The sequence below is a fragment of the Dromiciops gliroides genome, chromosome 2 (assembly GCF_019393635.1).
Source record: "Dromiciops gliroides isolate mDroGli1 chromosome 2, mDroGli1.pri, whole genome shotgun sequence".
NCBI classification, from domain to species: Eukaryota; Metazoa; Chordata; class Mammalia; order Microbiotheria; family Microbiotheriidae; genus Dromiciops; species Dromiciops gliroides.
The window spans coordinates 324,571,247-324,593,617 of NC_057862.1; the positions used below are offsets into that span (position 1 = coordinate 324,571,247).

General features: G+C 38.6%; 1 protein-coding gene across 2 annotated transcripts; it reads left to right on the forward strand.

The window, feature by feature from the left end:
• Positions 1-844: 844 nt before the first annotated feature.
• On the forward strand, positions 845-21,750 carry CNOT8 (CCR4-NOT transcription complex subunit 8). 2 transcript variants are annotated; one of them, XM_043988325.1, is made up of 7 exons: positions 845-1,158; positions 5,422-5,611; positions 8,248-8,441; positions 13,024-13,185; positions 13,742-13,886; positions 18,711-18,821; positions 21,246-21,750. In XM_043988325.1, exons 2-7 carry the CDS (start codon positions 5,495-5,497, stop codon positions 21,393-21,395), a joined length of 879 nt encoding a protein of 292 aa, XP_043844260.1. In that variant the 5' UTR covers positions 845-1,158; positions 5,422-5,494; the 3' UTR covers positions 21,396-21,750. The 2 variants fall into 2 exon arrangements, with proteins under 2 accessions (XP_043844260.1, XP_043844261.1); XM_043988326.1 differs by lacking the exons at positions 845-1,158; positions 5,422-5,611 and adding an exon at positions 6,262-6,319.
• Positions 21,751-22,371: the final 621 nt, after the last annotated feature.

Below are 22,371 nucleotides of genomic sequence, written 5' to 3' on the forward strand. Positions count from 1 at the left end.
TGGGAGCAGGGTGGAATGAAGGGCCCTCAAGGTCTGACCCAAGCCTGAGATTTTGAGGGCGGTCATCAAAAGCCCTCTCTCTACTTGTCTGAGCCTCAAATTTTCTTTGATCCAACAAGGGAAAAAGGAAGGGTGGGAGGAATGTTCCCATCCCCGTTGCCAAGGTAACACTGCTTCTGGGTCTCCGCGAGGTTGGAGAGGTGTTTCCCATGGCTGGCCCGGGCCCCTCGCCCCAGAAGCGTTAACTGGGGGCCACAGAAACTGCAGGATAATGGCTTTTATGTTGTCCGTATTTTGCTTTTTTTTTTCCCCCGGGGGCGGGGGGCGAGCACGGAGCTGAGTCCAGGATCTGTCTTGCAGCGTAACTGGGGCGTTACTGGAAAAGGTATCCATTCCTTAGCTTTTCAACGGCAATAACGGTCACTGGAGACCAGTAAAGCCGAGTAGGGAAAATGGTAACTTGGGACCTCCCAGACCGACCGACCAGAGGTTCGAGGGTATGCCTCATCCCAGCTGGGTTGGCTCAGAGCCACGCCCCTCTCTGTCCTCAAGCCTGACGCCTGCGCTGAGAGGGAAGAGCTTCTTTGGGGTGTGGAGGGGATTATGACGAATCTCCGGCCCGCGCCGCGCTTCTTCGCAGAAAAGGCGTAGGGCCTTGTCCTCCGCATGCGTGCTCAAATGCCTACCCCTCCTACCCCACGCCCCCTCTCCTTTCTCTCCATAATTCCAGCGCGTCGGCCTCGTGGCCTTGCGCCTGCGCACGCCTCCCCTCGGAGAGCACTGGCTCAGCGACCCCGCGAGAGTCGCTGGGGTGCGCAAGGGGGCGGAGCTGACATGACCGATCTGGCGCGCTCGCGTCCCGGGTGACGCGAAAAGAAGCTGAGAGCAGGCGAGGTTAGAAGACTGGGCTGGCTAGAACAGCCCGGTTGACTAAGGGTGCGTGGGTTGTCTATAAAGTCCCGGTTCTCTCTGGGCCGAGAACTCTCTCTCGCTGTTGCGCTCGGTACTAGGAGCAGATCCCGGGCAGGGGCCGCGGGCTGGAGGAAGGAGTCGGTCCCGGGGTAACCTCCGTCGCCGCTGCCGCCGCCGTCTCCCCGGGAATCTGTCTATCTGTCCACCCGCCCCCACGCCTGCCCGCTGCGGGCCCAGCAGGCCCAGGTGAGCGGGACCAGATCTCAAGCCTGAGGAGTCAGGAAGGGGAGAATGTAAAGTTGGAGTCGGAGTGAGGGGAGAATGGACCATTGTCCGGAGGGTCGAGAGGCGGCACCTGATGAATCGAGAACCGGGACAGTCCGGGAAGGAGAAGTGGGGGATGAAGGTTTGAGGTGTAGCCCCCTAGGGAAGGGACGTCAGGAGGGAGGGCCGGGAAGCTTATGCCCACCTCCCTTTTCCTTGTTATCAGTCCCCACCTTTCCCTCATCTCCTCTTGGCACACCAAAATTGGCCAAACCTGGGCCTTGCCTTGGGAGAAGCACCTCATGTGAAGCTGGTCAGGCGCTTATTGACGCTCTCAAAGGGGCAGAATTGGGGCTGCAGGGCAAGACTGTGTCTCCAGAAACTTTATGTGTGGGTATCTGTAAGGTGGAGAGAATACAATTGGCATCCTTTTAGTCTTCCGCTTCCTTTTCTGCCTCTCACAGATGCGGCTTTGCTTATCCATCCCAAATTGGATTTCTTGTTAAAAAAATTATTTAACCGGTGGACCGTATTTATTGTATAATGTCTATATCGTGTTTAGCCTTATCAGTAAGTGGATAATTTCGAAGGTTATGGATAGTTGTTTGCATTGTTTTTCTGATGCCTTTAGGTAGGTTGATAGTTGTGAATATTTATTCTTTTTCCTTCTGGAGAAGGTGTGGATGGGTTACAATCTACACTGATAGAAGAAAAACTCTGGTTGATCTTGATTCTGTTTAAGTAATCTCTCGTTAGACTGCTTTCTATTTGTTTAATTATTTTTAGGAGGCCTTTTGAAGAATGAATTCAGTTTTTAGTAATAGACTTAGGGTCTATTACAGGGTAGAGTCCCTGAATAGCTTGACCCTTGATGTCTTTGTTTTAAGGAGCTTTTAAAAACTCACATATATTCCATTTCATCAAAATTGGTATGGTAAATTATTTTCTTGGGTAAGATGCAGGAAGCAACTAAATGTAATTAATAAGTAGAAGTAGCATTGAAAACCTTAGAACTGTTTTTTTCCTCACTTGGACTTACAAACTAATAAAGGGCTGAGAACTGAAGCCATCCCTTATTCTTCAGTGAGCCTACTTCTCATTTGACTCCTTATTCCTTATAAGTAGGTATGTGAGGCAGAGAGAGACCCTGGTGATGGTGGTTCAGACTAAATGCTTTCTAATCTTCCTCCCAGATTTGAGTGTCACATCAAAGGCATTTTCAGCTTGACTCCATTATGTTGCCTTTGTCCAGACTCAGTTAGCCCAGAAGGTAGTTTAATTGTTGTGATCATTGAAGTGGAGTGGTTGTGTACTGTTCCAGTTACACCGGAGAAATTAGGCAGTGGGGTAAAGGGTTAGTTTTAGAATGTGAAGTTTTAACCTTACTTAGCCTAGTTCTGATAGAGGTGGATGATTATGACAGTCAACTCTTTATCAACTCCAGCTATTATCAGCTTTAATCCTCAAACAGTTCTGTGAAATCCGGCCAGGTATTACTACTTTATTTTTAGTTTGGGCAAATTAAGTCTGAGAGTGTTGATTTGCCTAAAGTTAAGCAAAGCTAGATTTTTAACCCAGGTCTTGCCTCCAAATCCAGTGTTCTTTCCACTATGCCACAAACTACTTGTTTCATCACAAGCACTGGTTAGAATCTGAACCTTCTATTAACTGACCACTTTTTGATTCTGTCATTTTGATGCGTCTCTTAGCAAATCCGACTGACTCCCCACCCTCATCTCACTTCATTTGTTCATTCAAGCTGTGTTTATTGAGTGCGTGTTTTGGTGGATCCTGCTTAGTGCTAGTGATATTGTTGTGATAAAGGAAGTAGAAATGTCACCTCCTTTAAGGAAGAATATAACTAAATGGGAAGGCAGTACATTTGCTGTGACTAGAGAATAACTGAAGAGCTCCTTAAGAATGTTCAGGTATGGGGCAGCTAGGTGGCACAGTGGATAAAGCAGTGGCCCTGGATTCAGGAGGACCTAAGTTCAAATCTGGCCTCAGACACTTGACACTTACTAGCTGTGTGACCCTGGGCAAGTCACTTAACTCTCATTGCCCCACCAAAAAAAAAAAAAAAAGAATGTTCAGGTATAAGATGTTGGATGGCTTGTGTATGTAAGTGTTAAGGGGTTTTATGTGGTAAAGGGAAGGGCTAATTAGAATCCAGTGGGGTTAATCTAAAGTAATAGTGACTTCATCTTAAAATAAATGTAACATTCTGCAATTGTATCATCCCCCCCACCTCTCTGTTTTAAAATTGTTTTCCAATGAACAGAAATCTGTTTTCTCTCTCATCTCCCACCCCATTGGGGAAAAAAAGATAAACAAAAATTCTTTTAACAAATATCCACAAACAAAATAAATTCCCTCATTGGCTTTATATTATATGTGTGTATGTTTGTGTACCTAATTATATGTGTGTATATGTAGAGAGAGATATTTTTTGCACTCTAAACCCATGTCAGGAGGTGGATTGTATGTTTTATCATTTGTTCTCTGGTATCATGGATGGTCTTTGTGTTGATCGTAGTTCTTAAAGGTTTCAAAGGTTTTTTTTACAATGTTGTATAAATTGTTCTCATTTTGCTCATTTCATTCTTCACCGATGTATAATAGGTATGTTATAATATAAATTGTTCTTCTGGTTCTTTACTCTATCAGTTTATATAAGTCTTTCCTTGAAGTCATCTATATTCTCATTTCTTTCAGCACAGTGGTATTTCTATCACATTCATAACCACAACTTATTAAGCCATTCCTTAAATTATAGTCATCTATTTAGTTTCTAGTTCTTTTTCTACAATAAGTAGAACTGCTATAAGTATTTTTGTATGTGGGGGTCTTTTCTCTCTTTCTTTGATTTCTCCAGGGTAGAGGCCCAAGAATGGTATTGTTGAGTCAAAAGGTATGCATGGGTTAGTGACTTTTGGGGCATCGTTCCAAATTGCTTTCCCATAAATGCTGGACCAATTCATAGCTCCACTAAACAGCAGAGCATTAGTGTGCCTGTTTTCTCACAGCTTATATTTTGAATTCTGTAGTTTAAAATGCTTTCCCCTCCCAACCAAGAAATCTGGTTCCACAAACCCTTCTATTTCTGGTTTTATTATTTTTGCCTTTAAATTTGTATGGGTCACTTTCCCCTGCTTTGTAGTCATATGTGTGTGTGTGTGTGTATATGTATATAATAATATTTCAAGTGAGATGATATTTGTAAAGTGCTTGGTACACACAGTAGGTGCTATGTAAAATGTTTATTCCCTTTTCTTTTATGTGTTTAGAAATGAAATGTTAATTATCTGTTATTAGGCTTCAATTTGGTTAAAGGACGATTCAAATGAGCAACGGAAAATTTTGATGCTAAATGTTTCATCCTTTGCTGCTGCTCTCCTTACAAGAGAGGATGTTTTAAGTTGTCAGGTAGAACTAATTTTAGTTGACATTTGAATAGCAGGGTGATAGCTTTTCTTAGCTTGTCTTCATATTCCTATTATTTGACACGTGGTTATAAAAACCATTAATTTTTTTGCTCCCTTGGTGTAACCTATTTTGGATTTGAATTCCTATACCTCAGTCATTTCTGGATCCATGCTATGTATGAAATGATCTCTTTGTAAAAAATTTCAAAGTTTGGCTTCTATAACTTAGTCATACAGAATGATGTGAGTTGTGCACAGGTTTGCTGTCATGGGTGACTTTAGCCATTGGTTTATGACAAATTAGAAAGGACCAGAAAACTGGTTTAAGGTGGTGGTGTCTTTTCTGAGAGCAAGGGGCCCACAAAATTGATTTAAGGAACCAGTTCAGTTTAGAAAACTTAATGTGATATCTTTCTCGACAACAGCATCTTTATTTTTAAACAGATTGAGGACAAGTGTAATTTTTCTTATGTTTTGGCTTTGAACCAATAAAGCACAGAGAAAACACATCTTGTTTTATCTTTTTCTTTATGCTTTCCTGATATGAACCAATATTTTGAACTATCTGTTGCCAAACCATTTATCTGTTTTCTTGGGACCAGTTTAGCTAAATTTGGCAAGGCTTATTATAACTAGGTTGGCAATAGGGGTGATGAGTGCTTAGCCATAGCAGCTCTTGAAGACCTTTTACTAAAAATGTAGTGGCACTGTGATTCGGCATTGGTCGAGCAGTTATATTCACACAATGAAATCACAGGTTCTTGAAGCAATGAAGTATGTTTAAATTTGTCCATTTCAAAACATATGTTTTTGTATTTAGATCAGATCTACGCCTCTCTGGCTTGTCCTATCATCCAGTCTTAGCTGAAGGTGTCTTCTCGGGTTTCTTCAGGATGCCTGCAGCACTTGTGGAGAACAGCCAAGTTATCTGTGAAGTCTGGGCCAGCAACCTAGAAGAAGAAATGAGGAAGATCCGAGAAATTGTGCTCAGTTACAGATACATAGCTATGGTAAATGTGCTGCACTGTATTTGAATCACCTTCAGTTATGGAAATAAGGAAAATCATATTTACTGTGCTAGTTAGTAAATTTGACTGACCAGGGACTGATAAACTACAGCCTTGGTACCATACTGCCTATTTTTATACAGCTTGCTAAGAATGTTTTTTTCCATTTTTAAGTACAATAAACTTTATTTTAAAATGTAAAAACCATTCTTAGCTGGCTATACAAAAACAGGCAGTGGGCCTCATTTGGCCAGAGAGCTGTAGTTTTCTGTCCTCTGCATAATATAACTGAGGTATATGAAATTGGATGGCAGATTGTGCTGCTTTTATGAAACGCATCAGTGTAGCAGCTAGAACATAGAGTGCTGCAGGTTATGGCAAGTATAACCTCCTGTATTGCCTCTTGCCTGGACTGCCTGTAATAGCTCCCTTGACTGACTTCACTTTCTCTAGGGTGCCCTCTTCATTCTGTCCTACACATACTGCCAGATTAAAATTTCAAAACACTGCTGTCATTCCCCACTTTACAACCCTCAGTAACAGTAGCTCCCATTTCTATAGTTATTTCTTTACAGTTCACAAAGTGCTTTCCTTACAACGACCCCGTGACACAAGTAGTACCGGTATTATTATCCCCATTTTACTGAGGAAGAAACAGGCTTTTGATCAAATCGTGACTTGCCCAGGATCACAAAACTAATTGAGGCAGAGGTAAGACTTGAATTCAGGTCTTATGTATCTATTGTTATTTCCACTACACAATGCTCCTCCTCCCTCAGGGACTTTCCATTGCCAAAAGGAATTAAAGCCAAAATCTTCTGGTTGATATTAAAAACCACTTCATAGGTTGTTACCAGCCTACCTTTCAGGTCTTATTCCCCATTACTCTTTGTAAATTGTCACCTAGCTAAATTGATCCACTTATTGTCCCCTTGAAAACACCCTGTATTTTCTTGTTTCCATTCCTTTTCTCATGCAGTTCTCCTGACCTGGAATATACTTAGCTTTATTGTTCACTGGTAGTGTTGATCTATATCCACTGTATCCATCCCTAAGTGCTGCTAGCCTTATATATCCCCTTGCCTGCTTTAACTAAATGTCTTTCAATAGATACTGTAAATTCAACATGTTCAAAACTGAATTCATCTTTTCTGCAAAGTCTTTTTTTCCTGTGCTACTTGGCACCACCATTCACCTAGTCCCTCAAGCTCTGTATTTTTCTACCTTTGATCATTCCCTCACATCCACTCAGTTGTCAAGTTAAAAAAAAATTTTTTTTCTTTAATATTTCTTTTGTGTCTCTCTTCCTTTCCACTTTTCCTTCTGCCACCCTAGTTCTGATGATCCTTTGCACTTTTTATTTGAATTATAGTAGTGGCTTCTTGCCTTCTGTCTTTTCTTTCTCTATCTTTCATATAGCTGCATGAAATAATCTCTCACAATAATCTTCGTAAAGCAGAAGTCTGACCAAGTGGCTCCTGTGCTCAAAAGCATTCAGGGGTTTCATATTACCTATAGGTAAGATACAACCACCTTATCTTATCATTTTTGTCCTGTGCTTTTCTGCCTCTTTGTGTTTAAGCAGATCAACAGCCTCTTCTTACTCCTTGAATCTGAAACTTTTCCCCCAACATTTTTTTTTTTTTAGTGAGGCAGTTGGGGTTAAGTGATTTGCTCAGGGTCATGCAGCTAGTAAGTGTTAAGTGTCTGAGGCCAGATTTGAACTCAGGTACTCCTGACTCCAGGGCTGGTGCTCCATCCACTGCGCCACCTAGCTGCCCCGCCCCAACATATTTTTAAAAATTATATTTTTGATTTTTCCCTCTCCTTCCCACCCTTGATATTTCCCCCTACCCCATGTTCCTTTATCATATTTTCTCTTTGTTGAAGGTAAGCCATCCCATTTTTTGTCTTTGTATCCCCAGTGCTCTGTCGTTCCTTAGCAGACACTTAATAAGTGTTTGTGTTTGAGTTTGTTTTTAAATAGTATCATAGATTTAGAACTTTTAGGGACCTTTGGAATTCTTCTAATCCAGTGCCCCTATTTTTCAGATGAATATGAGGCACAAAGAACTTAGATAAGTTGCCCAGGGTCAGAACTAGATTGAACACATGTTCTGCATCCTGGTCCAGTGCTTTCCCCCCTTTAACCAGACACCCAAATTCTGTACATGTATAGTGAGTGTCTCTAGTCATTTCTGCCCACTTCCTTTTTTTTTTTTTGTTTAATTTAAAAATTTTTTTTTTTTTGCAGGGCAATGAGGGTTACGTGACTTGCCCAGGGTCACACAGCTAGTAAGTGTCAAGTGTCTGAGGCCAGATTTGAACTCTGGTCCTTCTGGATCCAGGGCCAGTGCTCTCTATCCACTGTGCCACCTAGCTGCCCCCTTGCCCACTTACTTTTAGTGTCAGAACAGTTTCACAGCTTCTTGGGATCCCACAATAAGACAAGTACTTCTAGATTTGATGCTCCTGCTGCTTCATTTTAAGTGGTATTAGGTTGCCTAATTAAATGATTTCTTTATGAACTGAGGTCACAGTTTTCCAAATCCTTGGGGAGATAGATGAGTTAACAGTTTAGTAGCCATTTATTCACAGAACTTTGCACTAAGAAATGCATTTCCAACCTTCTTTTCTAGGACACAGAATTTCCCGGTGTTGTAGTGAGACCAATTGGGGAATTTCGAAGTTCCATAGACTACCAGTATCAGCTTCTTCGATGTAATGTTGACCTCCTTAAGATTATACAGTTGGGTCTCACATTCACAAATGAGAAAGGAGAATATCCTTCTGGAATCAACACCTGGCAGTTCAATTTCAAATTCAACCTTACGTAAGTTGTCTTGTTTTTTTCCCCTCACCTGATAAATTGGTATATTTTTGAATACCAGTGATTTCATTAGTTCTTTCCTTGTTTTTTGTTTTTAACTTTATATAAGTTATTGAACAGGACATTTGAATTTATTTAAAAATAAGGTATACTTGAACCTCCAGATATCAATATTAAATTGTCAACAGTTCCCCAAAGAAATCATGGAAAGGGGAAAGGGACCCACATGTACAAAAATATTTATAGCTGCTCTTTATGTGGTGGTAAGGAATTGGAAGTTGAGGGGATGCCCATTAATTGGGGAATGGCTGGACAAGTTGTGGTATATGAATACAATGGAATACTATTGTGCTGTAAGAAATGATGAGCAGGAGGAGTTCAGAGAAACCTGGAGGGTCTTGCGTGGGCTGATGATGAGTGAGATGAGCAGAACCAGAAGAACATTGTACACAGTATCATCAACATTGAGTGTTGATCTACTGTTATGGACTATATTGTTCTCACCAATGCAATGGTACAGAAGAGTTCCAGGGAACTCATGATAGAAGAGGAGCTCCAAATCCAAGGAAAAAAAAAAAAGAAAGAACTGTGGAGTATAGATGCTGAATGAACCATACTATTTCTTTTGTTTTTGGTGCTGTTGTTTTTTCTATTTTGAGGTTTTTTATCATTGCTCTGATTCTTCTCTTATAACATGACTAATGCAGAAATAGGATTAATGTTATTATGTGTGTGTGTGTATACATATATATATATATACATATACATACATATACATACACATACACATATACATATACATATACATATATATATAAACAAACCTATATCAGATTACCTGCTGTCTAGGGGAGGGGGAAGGGAAGGGAGGGAGGGAGAAAAATCTGAAATTGGAAAGCCTGTATAAACAAAAGTTGAGAACTATCTTTACATGTAACGGGAAAAAAATAAAATACTTCATTCATTAAAAAAATAACTGTCAACAGTTCAAGAATCCATGAATTTATTGGTGTGGGTTGTTCTTTCCACCAGTGCCACATTATAACCTTGGTGTACCTTAGTGTAAATGATCTTCATGAGTTGTGGCTGTAAAATTCATTACCTTGCAACCAAACTGATGGTATATTTCTCTGGATTTGGAATAATACTTGAATGACACATATATTATATGTCGTTGGGCTGGTACTTGAAGCCTTTTCAGAGAGGTGGAGCATGACAGAGTTTGTGCTCCTTTGAAATCCCACATCTCCTATATGCCAGGACGAAGCATTGGAATAGGTCTTCATAGAGGAACCTTTTTTTCCCATCATCTTTTCTATTCTTGATGATTCTTAGCATTTAATTAAGTGCAATGTATTCCACTGTTTGAACCACTGGAGTTTGTTACAGGTGTGTGTGTGTGTGTGTGTGTGTGTGTGTGTGTGTGAGAGAGAGAGACAGACAGACAGACACACACACACACACACACACACACAAAGATAAAGGGTTGTGGACCTTCAGAAAATAAAGATACCAGCAGAAATGGCTGAAATTATGACTTCTTTGCTGGGAAATTTATGAGGCAGTTTTAAAAAATAGACAGCCTGACAGATTTTTGTGCTGGTCTCACCTGTTTTAGAGGGACACTAAAGCCGTAGTCTTATTCAAATCTGTATTATTTGAATGGGGAAAAGGACTTTTGATCACTCAGGAATGTTTCCTTGAGGATAAAGAGGGCTTTGAATAACTTAAGGGAAAGGAGCATTTTTAAATTGTTGTGATTTTAACTTTTGAGTCACAGTTCTTCAAAGCTTATCATCTCTGACAAGATGAAAATTATAAAAAGAAAAGGATAATAGAGTTTGTGTTTTAAAAATGACTTAGGTCGGATCCTGAGGCAGAAGAGGAAGAGACTCACCCAGTGGACTTGAGTTCCCTCTCAAGCAAATTGCTCCCTGGTTTTACTACTTTAGGATTCAAAGATGAAAGAAGAAACAAAGTCACATTTCTTACAAGTTCAGGTACTACACTCTCAATGCAAAATAATTCAGTATTCAGTGACCTGAAATCAGATGAAATGGAACTGTTATATTCAGCCTACGGAGATGAAACTGGTATACAGTGTGCCTTAAGCCTACAGGAATTTGTGAAAGACTCTGGGAGTTATAGTCAGAAAATAGTAGATGACCTACTAGATCAGATCACAGGTAGTGACCATTCCAAAATCATTTACCAACTGAAGCAGAGGAGGAATATTCCAATGAAACCACCAGATGAAATTAAGATTGGTGATTCAGTTGGAGAAAATAACAGCTCTGTTTTGGATTTTATGTCAATGAAGTCATATTCTGATGTCTCTCTTGATATTTCCATGCTCAGTTCATTGGGAAAAGTGAAGAAGGAGCTTGACCATGATGATAACCACTTAAACTTAGATGAAACGACTAAGCTTTTGCAAGATCTTCATGAAGCCCAGACAGATCGAGTGGGCTCCAGGCCCCTCTTCCAATCTCAGCTCTCTTTCTAACACTTCAGAAAGAGATCAGTATCATCTGGGAAGCCCTTTGCATCTTAGTGTTGGAGAACAGCAAGACATGGTTCACGACCCTCATGAATTCCTTCAGTCTCCAGAACCTGCAACATCTACTAATAATTAATCTGATGGATATGGATTTTTGAAGGGTGTGTGTTTTGCTTTTTTAAATAATTGCATGTACTGCTTTTATAAAGTTTTTGTCAAGGGACAAAGACTTCCACTTTATCCTCTTTGGAATGAGGAAAGCAGCTGTATTATACTGCCATGAGGGATGGGGAAATTGTCTCCATGATATCATGTTAACACACCACATCCAGCAGTTTTTGTATATAGTGTAATAGATCAATCTTGGATAGTGAAGATATAAATGGTGTGTTCTACAGCCAGGTTTATAAAGGTATGTGTGATCAGTTTCTGAGCATCATGATTTGTCCTAAAAGCTGTCTCTAGTCAGTAGTGTTGTACCATTCTGTTCCTTTCCTCAAGAGAAGCAAAGGTCTTCAAGAAGTGGTACGTATGACACAATTTCAGAATTTTTATTCCCACGTTCTCTATTTTAAGCCAGCCCATGTTATTCTGAATCTGAAAAATTGTTTCTAAAGCCTTCTATGCTCGCCTTCCCCCGTCCTCACAAGACATTTGATTTGGAAACCTCCTAAAGGGAATAACTTGAAACCTGTTTTGTGGGTGGGTGGCATTGTCGTTTCCCCTCTGCTAATAAATGCTGATATACTTGAAGTTAAGGGAACTCACATCCTATTGTCTTATTAACTTGTATGCATAGGAAATGAGTGACAGACACTATGCTGGAAGAGCGTACATTTTCCTGCATTTTTTAATGAAGTGTTAAGTTTCAGCATTTATGTGACAAGACTTTTTTATTCTTGATATGTTTACTGGATGACTGTTAATATTTACAGAATATTGTAAATACAGCAATTAATAAAAGATATACCAAAAATTATTTTAAAAAATAAAAAAAAAAAGACTTAGGTAAATTGTCAAGTTTAGAGCCTGGAAAGGAGCTTAGAGATCTGGAGCTGGAAAAGACTTCAGAGATTGTCTAGTCCACAGGTGTCAAACTCGTGCAGAATTCCTTAGTGTAGCCAGAACTAGATTCAGATGTAATTGGGAAAAGTTGAACAAAATACAATACAACATAGATAATGTAATTGTTGGTTTTCTAAGTCAATATGCAATTGCAGGGATCTGTTTCTAGTTAAGTTTTATACTACTCCTCTAGTCTAGCACCCTCATTTTACAGATGTATGCACTAAAATCCACTTGGGTCAAATGACTTTGTCCATTGACGTATAGCTACTGGTAAAGCTAAGATACGAATCCATATCTCCTGAATGCAAAGCCAGTGCTTTTCCCATCATGCCATGGTGACATAGGTGGAATGATAGACTGCAATGCAGAACTAGTTTTAGGGGAAAACTGTAAATCAGTATCCAGGGTTAATCTAGTGACTTTATTTTGTTAGTTTAGTCTGAGTTTTAAAGGCAGTATGATATAATGGATAGCAAATTTACTGAACCCTGGGAAGATCTTGATTCTCCTTTCTGACCCATATACTGACTGTGACCTTGGGCCAACCAGTCAGTTAACCTCTGCTGCCCCATAGCCACTCTCCAAAATTATAAATTGAAGAGCAGGTGCTGATCCATATAGGTAAAGGGAATTTTCTTGCTAAGAGACCCCTGTACCAATGTATTCTGAGGTCCAGTCCAAATCTGAGTATAAATATACAGATGTAATAAAAGGAAGAGGGCATTGCATCTTGGAGTGTCAGAAACTTGATTTCATTGCTTATTTCATGGCTGCTCTGTCATCTAGATTAACAAATTGTAATTGTATGTTTTGTCTCAGAATTATTATTATGCACTTTAGATCTGTTGGGAGGTTGATTTCATCTTTTAAAAAAATACAAGCACTCCAAAGCAGCTTTCCAAAACTCATTTTAGAAAAAAGTCATTCTGTATATATGATACTGTTCATGTTTTAAAATTACAGCTGTAATTCTGTGTCACTTAATAAATGAATGCCTTATTTATTTATTTATTTTAGAGAGGACATGTATTCCCAGGACTCCATAGATCTCCTTGCTAACTCAGGGTTACAGTTCCAGAAGCATGAAGAGGAAGGTATTGACACTTTGCGCTTTGCAGAACTGCTCATGACCTCAGGGGTAGTTCTCTCTGACAACGTCAAATGGCTTTCATTTCACAGGTCAGTCCTAGAATGAGCCTAAATAAATAATGAGCTCACTAGGTCTCAGCATAATAATGAATTTGACATGTGTTGTTCTCTCTTTCAGTTATCAGTAACAATGATTAGATTTGGATATTGACTTGTTGCATATCATTTGCTTTTGTCAATTTAAGAAAATGAGCCTGTGATAGGTGATTTCCCAAGACATTTGATAATCATCAGTTTGTAATTGTAGGGGAGTGAGAAAGTCTAGGACATTGCCATTCTAAGGCAGCATATTATGTCTTGTTTGCCATTATTCTAATTGAACTATGTAGTCATTTGTCCCTTCATTAGAGAGAGGATATTTTCTGATTTAATGCATAAAACCCAGTCTTATATAACACGTTTTAGTATTTTTTCTATAACTTTTTCTAATGACCTATTATTATGTGATTATTCAATGAGTTTAGTTAGTTTAAAAAAATCATGTTTGGAAAAATAGGCCTTAGCTGTTTATAGTATAAATTGTGAGAGGCAGAGTAACAGGGTCTGATCTCTGATTTAACTGTAGTGACTGATTCCTTCCATACAGTGGTTATGATTTTGGTTACATGGTAAAGCTGCTAACTGATTCACGATTACCAGAAGAAGAGAATGATTTCTTCCATGTTCTGAACCTCTTCTTCCCATCTATCTATGATGTGAAATACTTGATGAAGAGTTGCAAAAACCTTAAGGTAAAAATGATTTTTCATAATATCAATAGTAGCTGAGTAAGACCAGCTACTATTTACTCATAAAAGTATAAATATCATGACCCTAAAGATAGGTAATAGCTATAATATGGAAGGACAGTTAACACATTTGTAAACTAGCCTTTACTTGGCACTTAAATCAGAAAATGAACTAATAATAACTCATTTCTGTAGTTCATTACAGTTTATAAGCATCTTTCCTTAGAACACCCTTTGAGGTACATAGCATAAGTATTATTATCTTCATTTTGTGAATGAAAAAAAATGAGACTCGGAAGGCCACAGCATTGTTCTCATGGTCAGCATCAGAGCTGGAACAAGAACCCAGGTCTTTTGGACCATTGCTTTTCTAAGTATTAGTTTAACTCTTTAACAGCTTAGAAAACATAACACTGTCATTAGGTAAATTAACATTTTAGGGGATAGTTCCATGGGAACAATGTGATAAATGAGCAATAGGCCAAATGATTACCCTCCAGTTTCATGATATTGCTATGGATATGGTTATAACTTGATGTTATATAACCTGAGGCTCTTGTAGATATTTTGCAGTCCTTCTCTAGTTTTCTCCTCTCATTTTGTATAGTAGCTGTTCCAAACTTTTACTTCATTCATATCCCTATTTCCCCATTCTCCACACAAGTAAAGCACATACTTTATCCTTCTGCTTCTCCAGTAAGATTGAAGTCATCCCACTTGAACATCTTCAGCCATCATAAAATTTCCTAACATAATTTCCCATTTTTTTCTTTCCTTCTGTCTCTAAGGAGGTCTCTTTACTCCTTGTTAAGTCAATTACTCTATGTATGTCCTTGATCTTGTCCCCTTCTCCAAGTATCTGCTCAAGAAATAATATCTCTTAGGCATCTTTAGTTTTTCCCCTCATTACTGACTCCTCCCTGGTTGTTTGGAAAAAATGCTCATATTCTTAATCCTTAAAAAAACCCAATCGCTTTATTCTCATATAACTCCTGTTCAGTAGCTAGCTTTTTCACTTTGACAGCTAAACTTAAAACAATCCCTCCCCGCCAAATTTTCTGTATTATGTTTCTGTTTCTGATCACCAAGCATTCATCAGCCCCTTGTATTCTTACCTTTCCCATTACTTTACTGAAACTGTTTGGCAACTATCATTAACCTCTTAATTATCGAATCTAGTGATTCCTTTTCAGTCCTTTAGAAGAAAATAATTCATACTTTTAGTTTTGGCCCAAATCTTCCAGAAACAATTTAAAAAATATACAATCATTTCTGCTTAGAGAGAGGTTAGATGAATTTCCTTGTTAATCAGAATACCCTCTCTTTCCTAAGCACCTCCTAACTTTCATATCATAGTAATTGTGAAACAAAAGATGAAACTCCACAGCAAAGTAAAACAAAGATAGATAGTTTACACTAAGGGGTTTTGATTGCCCAAATGGAACAATATTGGCACACCCTTGGAAGAAATGTCTTCCTGAAACCAGTCATTCTCCTTTCAACTGTTCCTGCTAAGGGTTCCCCTTTCATTCTGCTCAAAGGAGAACAAAGTGATAATTCTCTTAGTTGATTGAGCAAAAGACATTAAAAAACAAAACAAAATTGTTTGGTCACCACAAACAAGACCTGTTTCTCTAATGATCTTAGTTTCAGGGAATTAAGATCTTTCCCCCAAATTGATTCAATGTTGTAGTCAAGTGACACCAAGAACTTCTGATTAAGACATTGTCATTATATTATTTCTTAGTATATCTCTTCAATTTTTAAAATTCTGAATTTAAACACCAAAAAAAGATCATTTCTGTACACATAGCAGTGCACAAAAGATTCTACATGAAATTGAATCTTCATTTCACACTGCTTGTTTTTGTTTGTTTGTTTGTTTTTTTTGTTTGTTTTTTGCAGGGCAATGGGGGTTAAGTGACTTGCCCAGGGTCACACAGCTAGTAAGTGTCAAGTGTCTGAGGCCAGATTTGAACTCAGGTACTCCTGAATCCAGGGCTGGTGCTTTATCCACTGCGCCACCTAGCCGCCCCCCACACTGCTTGTTTTTAAAAAAAAGTATCCAGTCACATTACTTTAAGAACTGTCCTGCTTGTATGTGCTTCCTTCTGAATTTGCTTCTGCTTTCTTCTGTGCATTTAAAAAAAAAAAGTTACAGCGACCTTTTTGGCATCACTATTACTACCTTCTTTTCTCCAATTAACCTAGAGGAACAAAAGGGGGAAGCCTCTACCCCTCTTTTTTAAGCAAATAAGCATTTTCAAGCAAAATGAAGCCACACAGTGGCTGTGTCCAAAAATGTATGTCTGTACCTTGTGTCTATCCCTTCTTTGTTTGAAGGTGGGTAACATGGTTCTTTGGAAATGTGGTTGGTGGACACATGGAATTTTTTCAGGTTGTTTTTCTATACATTGGTGTTCTTGTATAAATTGTTCTTTTTTGCTTATTTCCCTCTGTCACTTCATTGAACTAGTCAGTATTCTTTGAAATCATCTCTTTTGTTAACATATATTTTTGTTATGTTTATGTACCTTAGGATCAGGAAGTCTGTTTTGCTTGCTCTCCAGTATTCTCTCCCCTCTTTTCCCCCATCCTGTTTACTGATGGAGTTTTAAGTATTTCTGCTTTAAACTGTTTGTGTCTATTCCTCCTTTGTTCAATTTAGATAAGGGTAAGGCTCATCTGATGTTGACTTCCTCACCCCTTTTTTCAAGTTTTTATGCTCTTCTCCTATGTCCCAATTATGAATGTTAGCAGTTTTACTCCCTTCTTTTGCCTTTCTATACTAGTATTTTTCTTTTATGTTCCCTTCTCTTTCCTCTCTTAAAACTCCCAAAACAGAACCATTCTGTCCCTAAGACTTCTGTTTTTCTTATTCAACTCACTTAGTATCATTTTAAGACATTAAGGTTCTAAAGGGTGATTTTCTTTTGTTAGAATATTAGCATTTGATTATTATATGGCCTTTTCCAATTGCTCAGTTAAATTTACCTTTCTAAGTTTATCTTGACTCTTAGGTTTCTATTTCAAGGTTTCTTGAAATAGTTGTGGTCATTTCATCAGTTGTAATCTTTTCATCATAAATGCTTGGGAGTGCCCTGTTCTTTAAAGTCCCCAATCCATTTATTTTCTTGTAGGATTAGGCCCAGCCTTTCAGTGTAACTTTTTGGGCACTTGCTAGCTACTTTCATTCTTTCATACATATATGTTTGTTTACTTATTTAATATGTTTTTGTGGATATCTTTTTCTTACATCAGAGGTGTCAATTTGAGGCCTCTGGCTTAGTACTCCACTGTGTGTCCCAACCAGATTAAAATTGGGAAATGTTTAACAAAGTAAATAAAAACATAGCTTAGCCTAGTGTGTGGTTTTCTGGGTCAACATGTGGCCTGCAGGGATCCCTCTGTATTTGATGTCACTGTCTTACATTGCCATGGTTGCTCAAGGTATTCCTTTGCTCCCAGAGAGAGGTTATGCCATATAACAAATAGTAATTTTTAAAGTGGGGAAAAAAATAACATCTATAACATTGGGAAAAAAAAGTCTAAAAACCACATTCAGTCTCTAAAACATATGGACCTTCCGCCTCTACAATAAGAGCTGGGTTAGGGGTGTCCTCTCATACTCTTTGAGTCCTTGATCTTTTTTTTTGGGGAGGCAATTGTGGTTAAGTGACTTGCCTAGGGTCATACAGCTAGTAAGTGATAAGTGTCTGAGGCCGGATTTGAACTCAGGTACTCTTGAATCCAGGGCCTGTGCTCTATCCACTGCACCACTTAGCTGCCCCTCTCCTTGATCTTTATAATTTTGTTACATTTACTTTTGATTTTTTTTTTAGTGTATAGTTATTTTTTCCATTTACATTATTGTGTAGGATGCTTTTTATTCTTGGTCGCAAGCCTCTCTTTTGCCTTTTGGAATTATGTATTCTAGGGAATACTGTCAGGTCTTCAGTTATCCTGACTGGTTTCTTGTTACTTGGATTGCTTCTTTCTGGGTACTTGCATTATTTTTCTTTGATGGGAAAACCCTGGATTTTGGATATGACATTCCTGGGATTTTTTTCCTCCAGGAGGTCTTCAGTATATTTTCTCAGTCTTCACCTTTGCTCTCTGATGCTAAATAGATCTGGATTGTAGTTATGATTTCTTAAAATATGGTGCCCAGATTTTTATTGTTATCTGTGCCAATTTGATGGATGTGAGGTTGAGTTGTTTTTGCATTTCTGTATTAGTGATTGGGAACACTTTTTTTTCTCATATGGCTGTGGTTTGACCATTCCTTTATTGAAGTGTTTTTCGCTTTATACCCTTATACATCATTTGCACAGGTAGGTAGGTATCTGTTCATTTTAATTTTTGTCAGAGCATTCTTTCCTTTTATGTGATGCATTAACGTCTGGAGCAATAAATTTCAGGATAAGGGAAATGGTGGGATGTATTGATGTTACCTGTAACCTGACTGTCTTTGGAGCCACTTGGTTTCTTTCAACCCAATCTTTACATTATATAAGGTTTGATGTTTGGATACTGATTAGTTGCCATTCTTTTTATGCTAATATTTTGTAGCAGTGTGGATCTTAGAGTAAGACAGGGCTCTACCAGACAGGCAAAGTAACTACAGAGGACAAAAGAATGGAACATAATACTGTTCTGGGAAGAAAAGAGCTTTAAGAACTTTAGCAAGGTGACGCCCCTGGGGTGAAGCCAAGGGCAGATCAAGGGTTAGGCAAGGTTCCAAATTTCTATTTTTCAAAGAATAGAATTAGTTTATTCAGATAAAAGATTCGGTTCTATAATACTTTTTTCTTCTTCCAACCACAGGGAGGTCTTCAGGAAGTTGCTGATCAGTTGGATTTACAGCGAATTGGCAGACAGCATCAGGCAGGCTCAGACTCTCTGCTCACCGGAATGGCTTTCTTCAAGATGAAAGAGGTGGGGCTCAGCTTAGTTGACAAGTACTACCTTCAGATACAGGGACCAACATGATGAGTATTTTGACAAGTCGTTTCAGCACTATCCAACTCTTCATTACCCCATTTTGGGGTTTTCTTGGCAAGGATATTGGAGTGGTTTGCCATTTCCTTCTGCAGTTCATTTTTTTTTTTGGTACGGCAATGGGGGTTAAGTGACTTGCCCAAGGTCACACAGCTAGTAGATGTCAAGTGTCTGAGGCCAGATTTGAACTCAGGTACTCTTGAATCCAGGGCCGGTGCTTTATCCACTGAGCCACCTAACTGTCCCTGCAGTTCATTTTTGCAGATGAAGAACTAAGGCAAATAGGGTTTAAGTGACTTGTCCAGGGTCTCACAGCTAGTAAGAAGTGTCTGAGGCCAGATTGGAACTGACAAAGAGAAATCTTCCTGATTCCAGATCCAATACTATATACTCTGTCTATATCTAACTAGCTGTTTTGATGGTGAGTATAAAAGGCAACAAAAACTGTCAGATACAAAACATCACCTAGCTTTTAAAATATAAGACAGAACCAAAAGAACGAACAAACAATAAGTAAATGAGATCCTTTTGTATCTCTTAGGCCTATTTGAAGTTTCACAATTATTGACATTCATGGTTTCCATTAGCATTTGAGGGCTGTTTGGGAGTTAATAATAATAGCATTTCATACTTTGCCTAATTTTTCATATTTCACATTGCCATAGCCTTTTATACTTTTATAAAGCACTTTTCACAACAACCATGTGAGGTTGGTGGTTCGAATATATATTCCCTTTTTACTGGGATAAAAACTAAATTTCAGAGAAGGGAAAGTGTCTTATCCTCAGTTTTAGAAATGGGAAATGATAGTGATAATAAGATGATTTTTTGATTTCCAAGTCTGTTTCTCCTTCCATAACAAGATATTCTGGAGATCAAATAGTTTAATTCAGACTAAGGGACAAACGAAACATAAAACTGTGGCAGCAGCCCAGTGTCTTTTAATCTGACAATATTGTAGGTGGTTAGATGAGTTGTAATCCATTTAGTGTTTTGCTTCCTTCCTAAAACTGCCAAAAGAAACTGATTACTGTGATTTAAGAAAATTTGTTACATCACCAACTTATTGATGCAGAAGTCTTTTAATTGCAAAATGTATTGAGAGTCCTCTGCAACTACCTAATTAAGAATCTGCAAAAAGCTTGGACTCCCCATTTTAGGTTCCTTATTTACTTACTTTCCTCAATTATTATTTGAAATAGAATCTAAGAATGTTAGAGCTGGAAAAAAAACTAGAAAAAAACTAGTCCAACCTCATCTTACAGATGGAGAAACTGAGGTAAAATGATTTGTCCAAGGTCACACAGTCTGAGTTGGTCTAGTCTTTATTTCTTAGTAAAATGTTTTCTTATTGCTTAAGTGTCAGTATTTACCTTGGGAATTGAAATGTTAATGATGTTGATGACCTATTAGGAGGTGATGTCACATTAAGACTGGAGAACTGGATACTATCTGAGCTAGAAGAATGACAAAGGGGATAATAGGAGAGGAGGAAAAAGTCTGGTAGGAATAAGTAACATTTGTTTGTAAGGTTTACTAAAGGCTTTTACAGAATTATCCTGTTTGATCTTTACGACTTTGTCAATATAAAGTACTCACTTTAGTACATATCCCTGTAGTAGTAGAAAGGTACCATTCCCCTTTTCACAGATGAGGCTTAGATTGTGACTTGCTACTAAGTATTGGAAACAGTATTTGAAGCCATGTCTTTCAGAGCTTTTCTCAGTCCTGAGACATTGTAGTTCTGAAGGTAGCATGACATCATGGAAGGAGCACTGGTGTCATGCTTGCATTTCTCTGAAATGCTGATAATCCTCGCACCTCCATTAGAGCGGTTTTGTACAGATATATGTTTTGTAAACAACATACTTTCAAACTATGCAAGTCTTTTTTTCAAATCAGGAAGCAGTTACCACTCAGAGAAGTGAATATTAAAGGAATGGAAAGTTCCTAAGGGTGTGTATATGGCTATTTGAAGCCAGTAGGAACTGAAATTATTCAGTGTTGTGGGCACTCATGCTTTTGCCTTATGGTTTTTTTTTTTTTTTAATTTTTTATTTAATTTTTTTTTTTAGTGAGGCAATTGGGGTTAAGTGACTTGCCCAGGGTCACACAGCTAGTAAGTGTTAAGTGTCTGAGGCCGGATTTGAACTCAGGTACTCCTGACTCCAGGGCCAGTGCTCTATCCACTGCGCCACCTAGCTGCCCCCCACCCTTTTTTCTTTTTTGCTTTAGCCTTATGTTGATGTCAACTTTGCAATGTTGAGGGTTATAAGAAAGGTGGGTGGTAGAGTGTATTATCTTTGTAGAAGGCTTCATCTTACTATCATTCTCAAAGTGGTCTTTTTGTCCTTTCTCCAGTTATTTTTTGAGGACAGTATTGATGATGCTAAGTACTGTGGACGTCTCTACGGCCTTGGCACAGGAGTGGCACAGAAACAGAATGAGGACGTGGACTCCGCTCAGGAGAAAATGAGTGTACTGGCTATTATCAGTAACACACAACAATGACAACAGGGTACAGCTGTTCAGGATGGGCCCAATTCAGTACTGGTGCTTGCTGTCCTGACTAGTCTCTGTATGTGTGTCTTTCCTTCCCCAACAGAAAGAGCTTCTATTGAGTGAATTGTTCCTACAGTCTGCATTGAGCAGAAAGACTTGTTTTACTGAAGACAAGTGATGTCTTCATTTTAGATCCAGATGAAAGATGTTCACTCTGAATTTGTAAACAAATCTTCCCCCAGTCCTCATCCCCAATCCTTTCCTCTCCAGCTGCCATCTCCTTTCAGCATTTGTGGCTCACTGGACACCTTTTTAATATCAGGGACAAGTCAGAAACAAACAAGTAAAATGTATATAACTCTTATCTGTTGTCACTCTTCATTTTAAAATTGTTGCTAATCTCTGGGAATGAAGACTTACCTCTGATACTCAGCTCACCTGAGAGCTGCCAATGAAAACAGGACAAAATGGTGTACTTGTGGACTGGTTTGTAGATGCTTGGTTTTAAAGTCTCCTGAGGGAAATTTTCTCTTCCGTATACCTACTAGTTTTTCTTTATATTACATGGAAATGAACTGCTTGTTCACTGCTAGGATGGAAACTTCCACTTCTTAAAAGCAAAAAATGCAACTGTTGGTTTACCCTTCAGTCATAGCCGTCTCTAGAACTCAATATTTGGCTGTTCAGATGTCTTAAGTGCATTATTCCATCATGTAAGAGATTTGCTGTATCTAGTGTGGTTCATCTGAAGTCTTTTTAGGTATTACTTTGATAAAACATTTATCTTGGACTAAATGGAGAGAAAAACCTCCGAGTTTCTATTTCCTAACCAGTAACTTTGTACCAATAGTCTCCCAGTACAGGAAAATAATTTCATTTGGGCATTTGGAATTCTTAACCCTTCTCTTCCTCTTTAGTTCTCCCTTACCTCTCCTTTCAGTGAATCTGAAGTTAAAGTGAGGAGGCAGATTCATCTGAGTTTAGT

Coding starts and splice junctions, on each gene's coding strand:
- CNOT8 (XM_043988325.1), top strand. CDS start 5,495: ATGCCTGCAGCACTTGTGGAGAACAGCCAAGTTATCTGTGAAGTCTGG. Junction 13,887..18,710: donor AGAGTTGCAAAAACCTTAAG/GTAAAAATGATT, acceptor TTCCAACCACAG/GGAGGTCTTCAGGAAGTTGC. Junction 18,822..21,245: donor CTTTCTTCAAGATGAAAGAG/GTGGGGCTCAGC, acceptor TCCTTTCTCCAG/TTATTTTTTGAGGACAGTAT.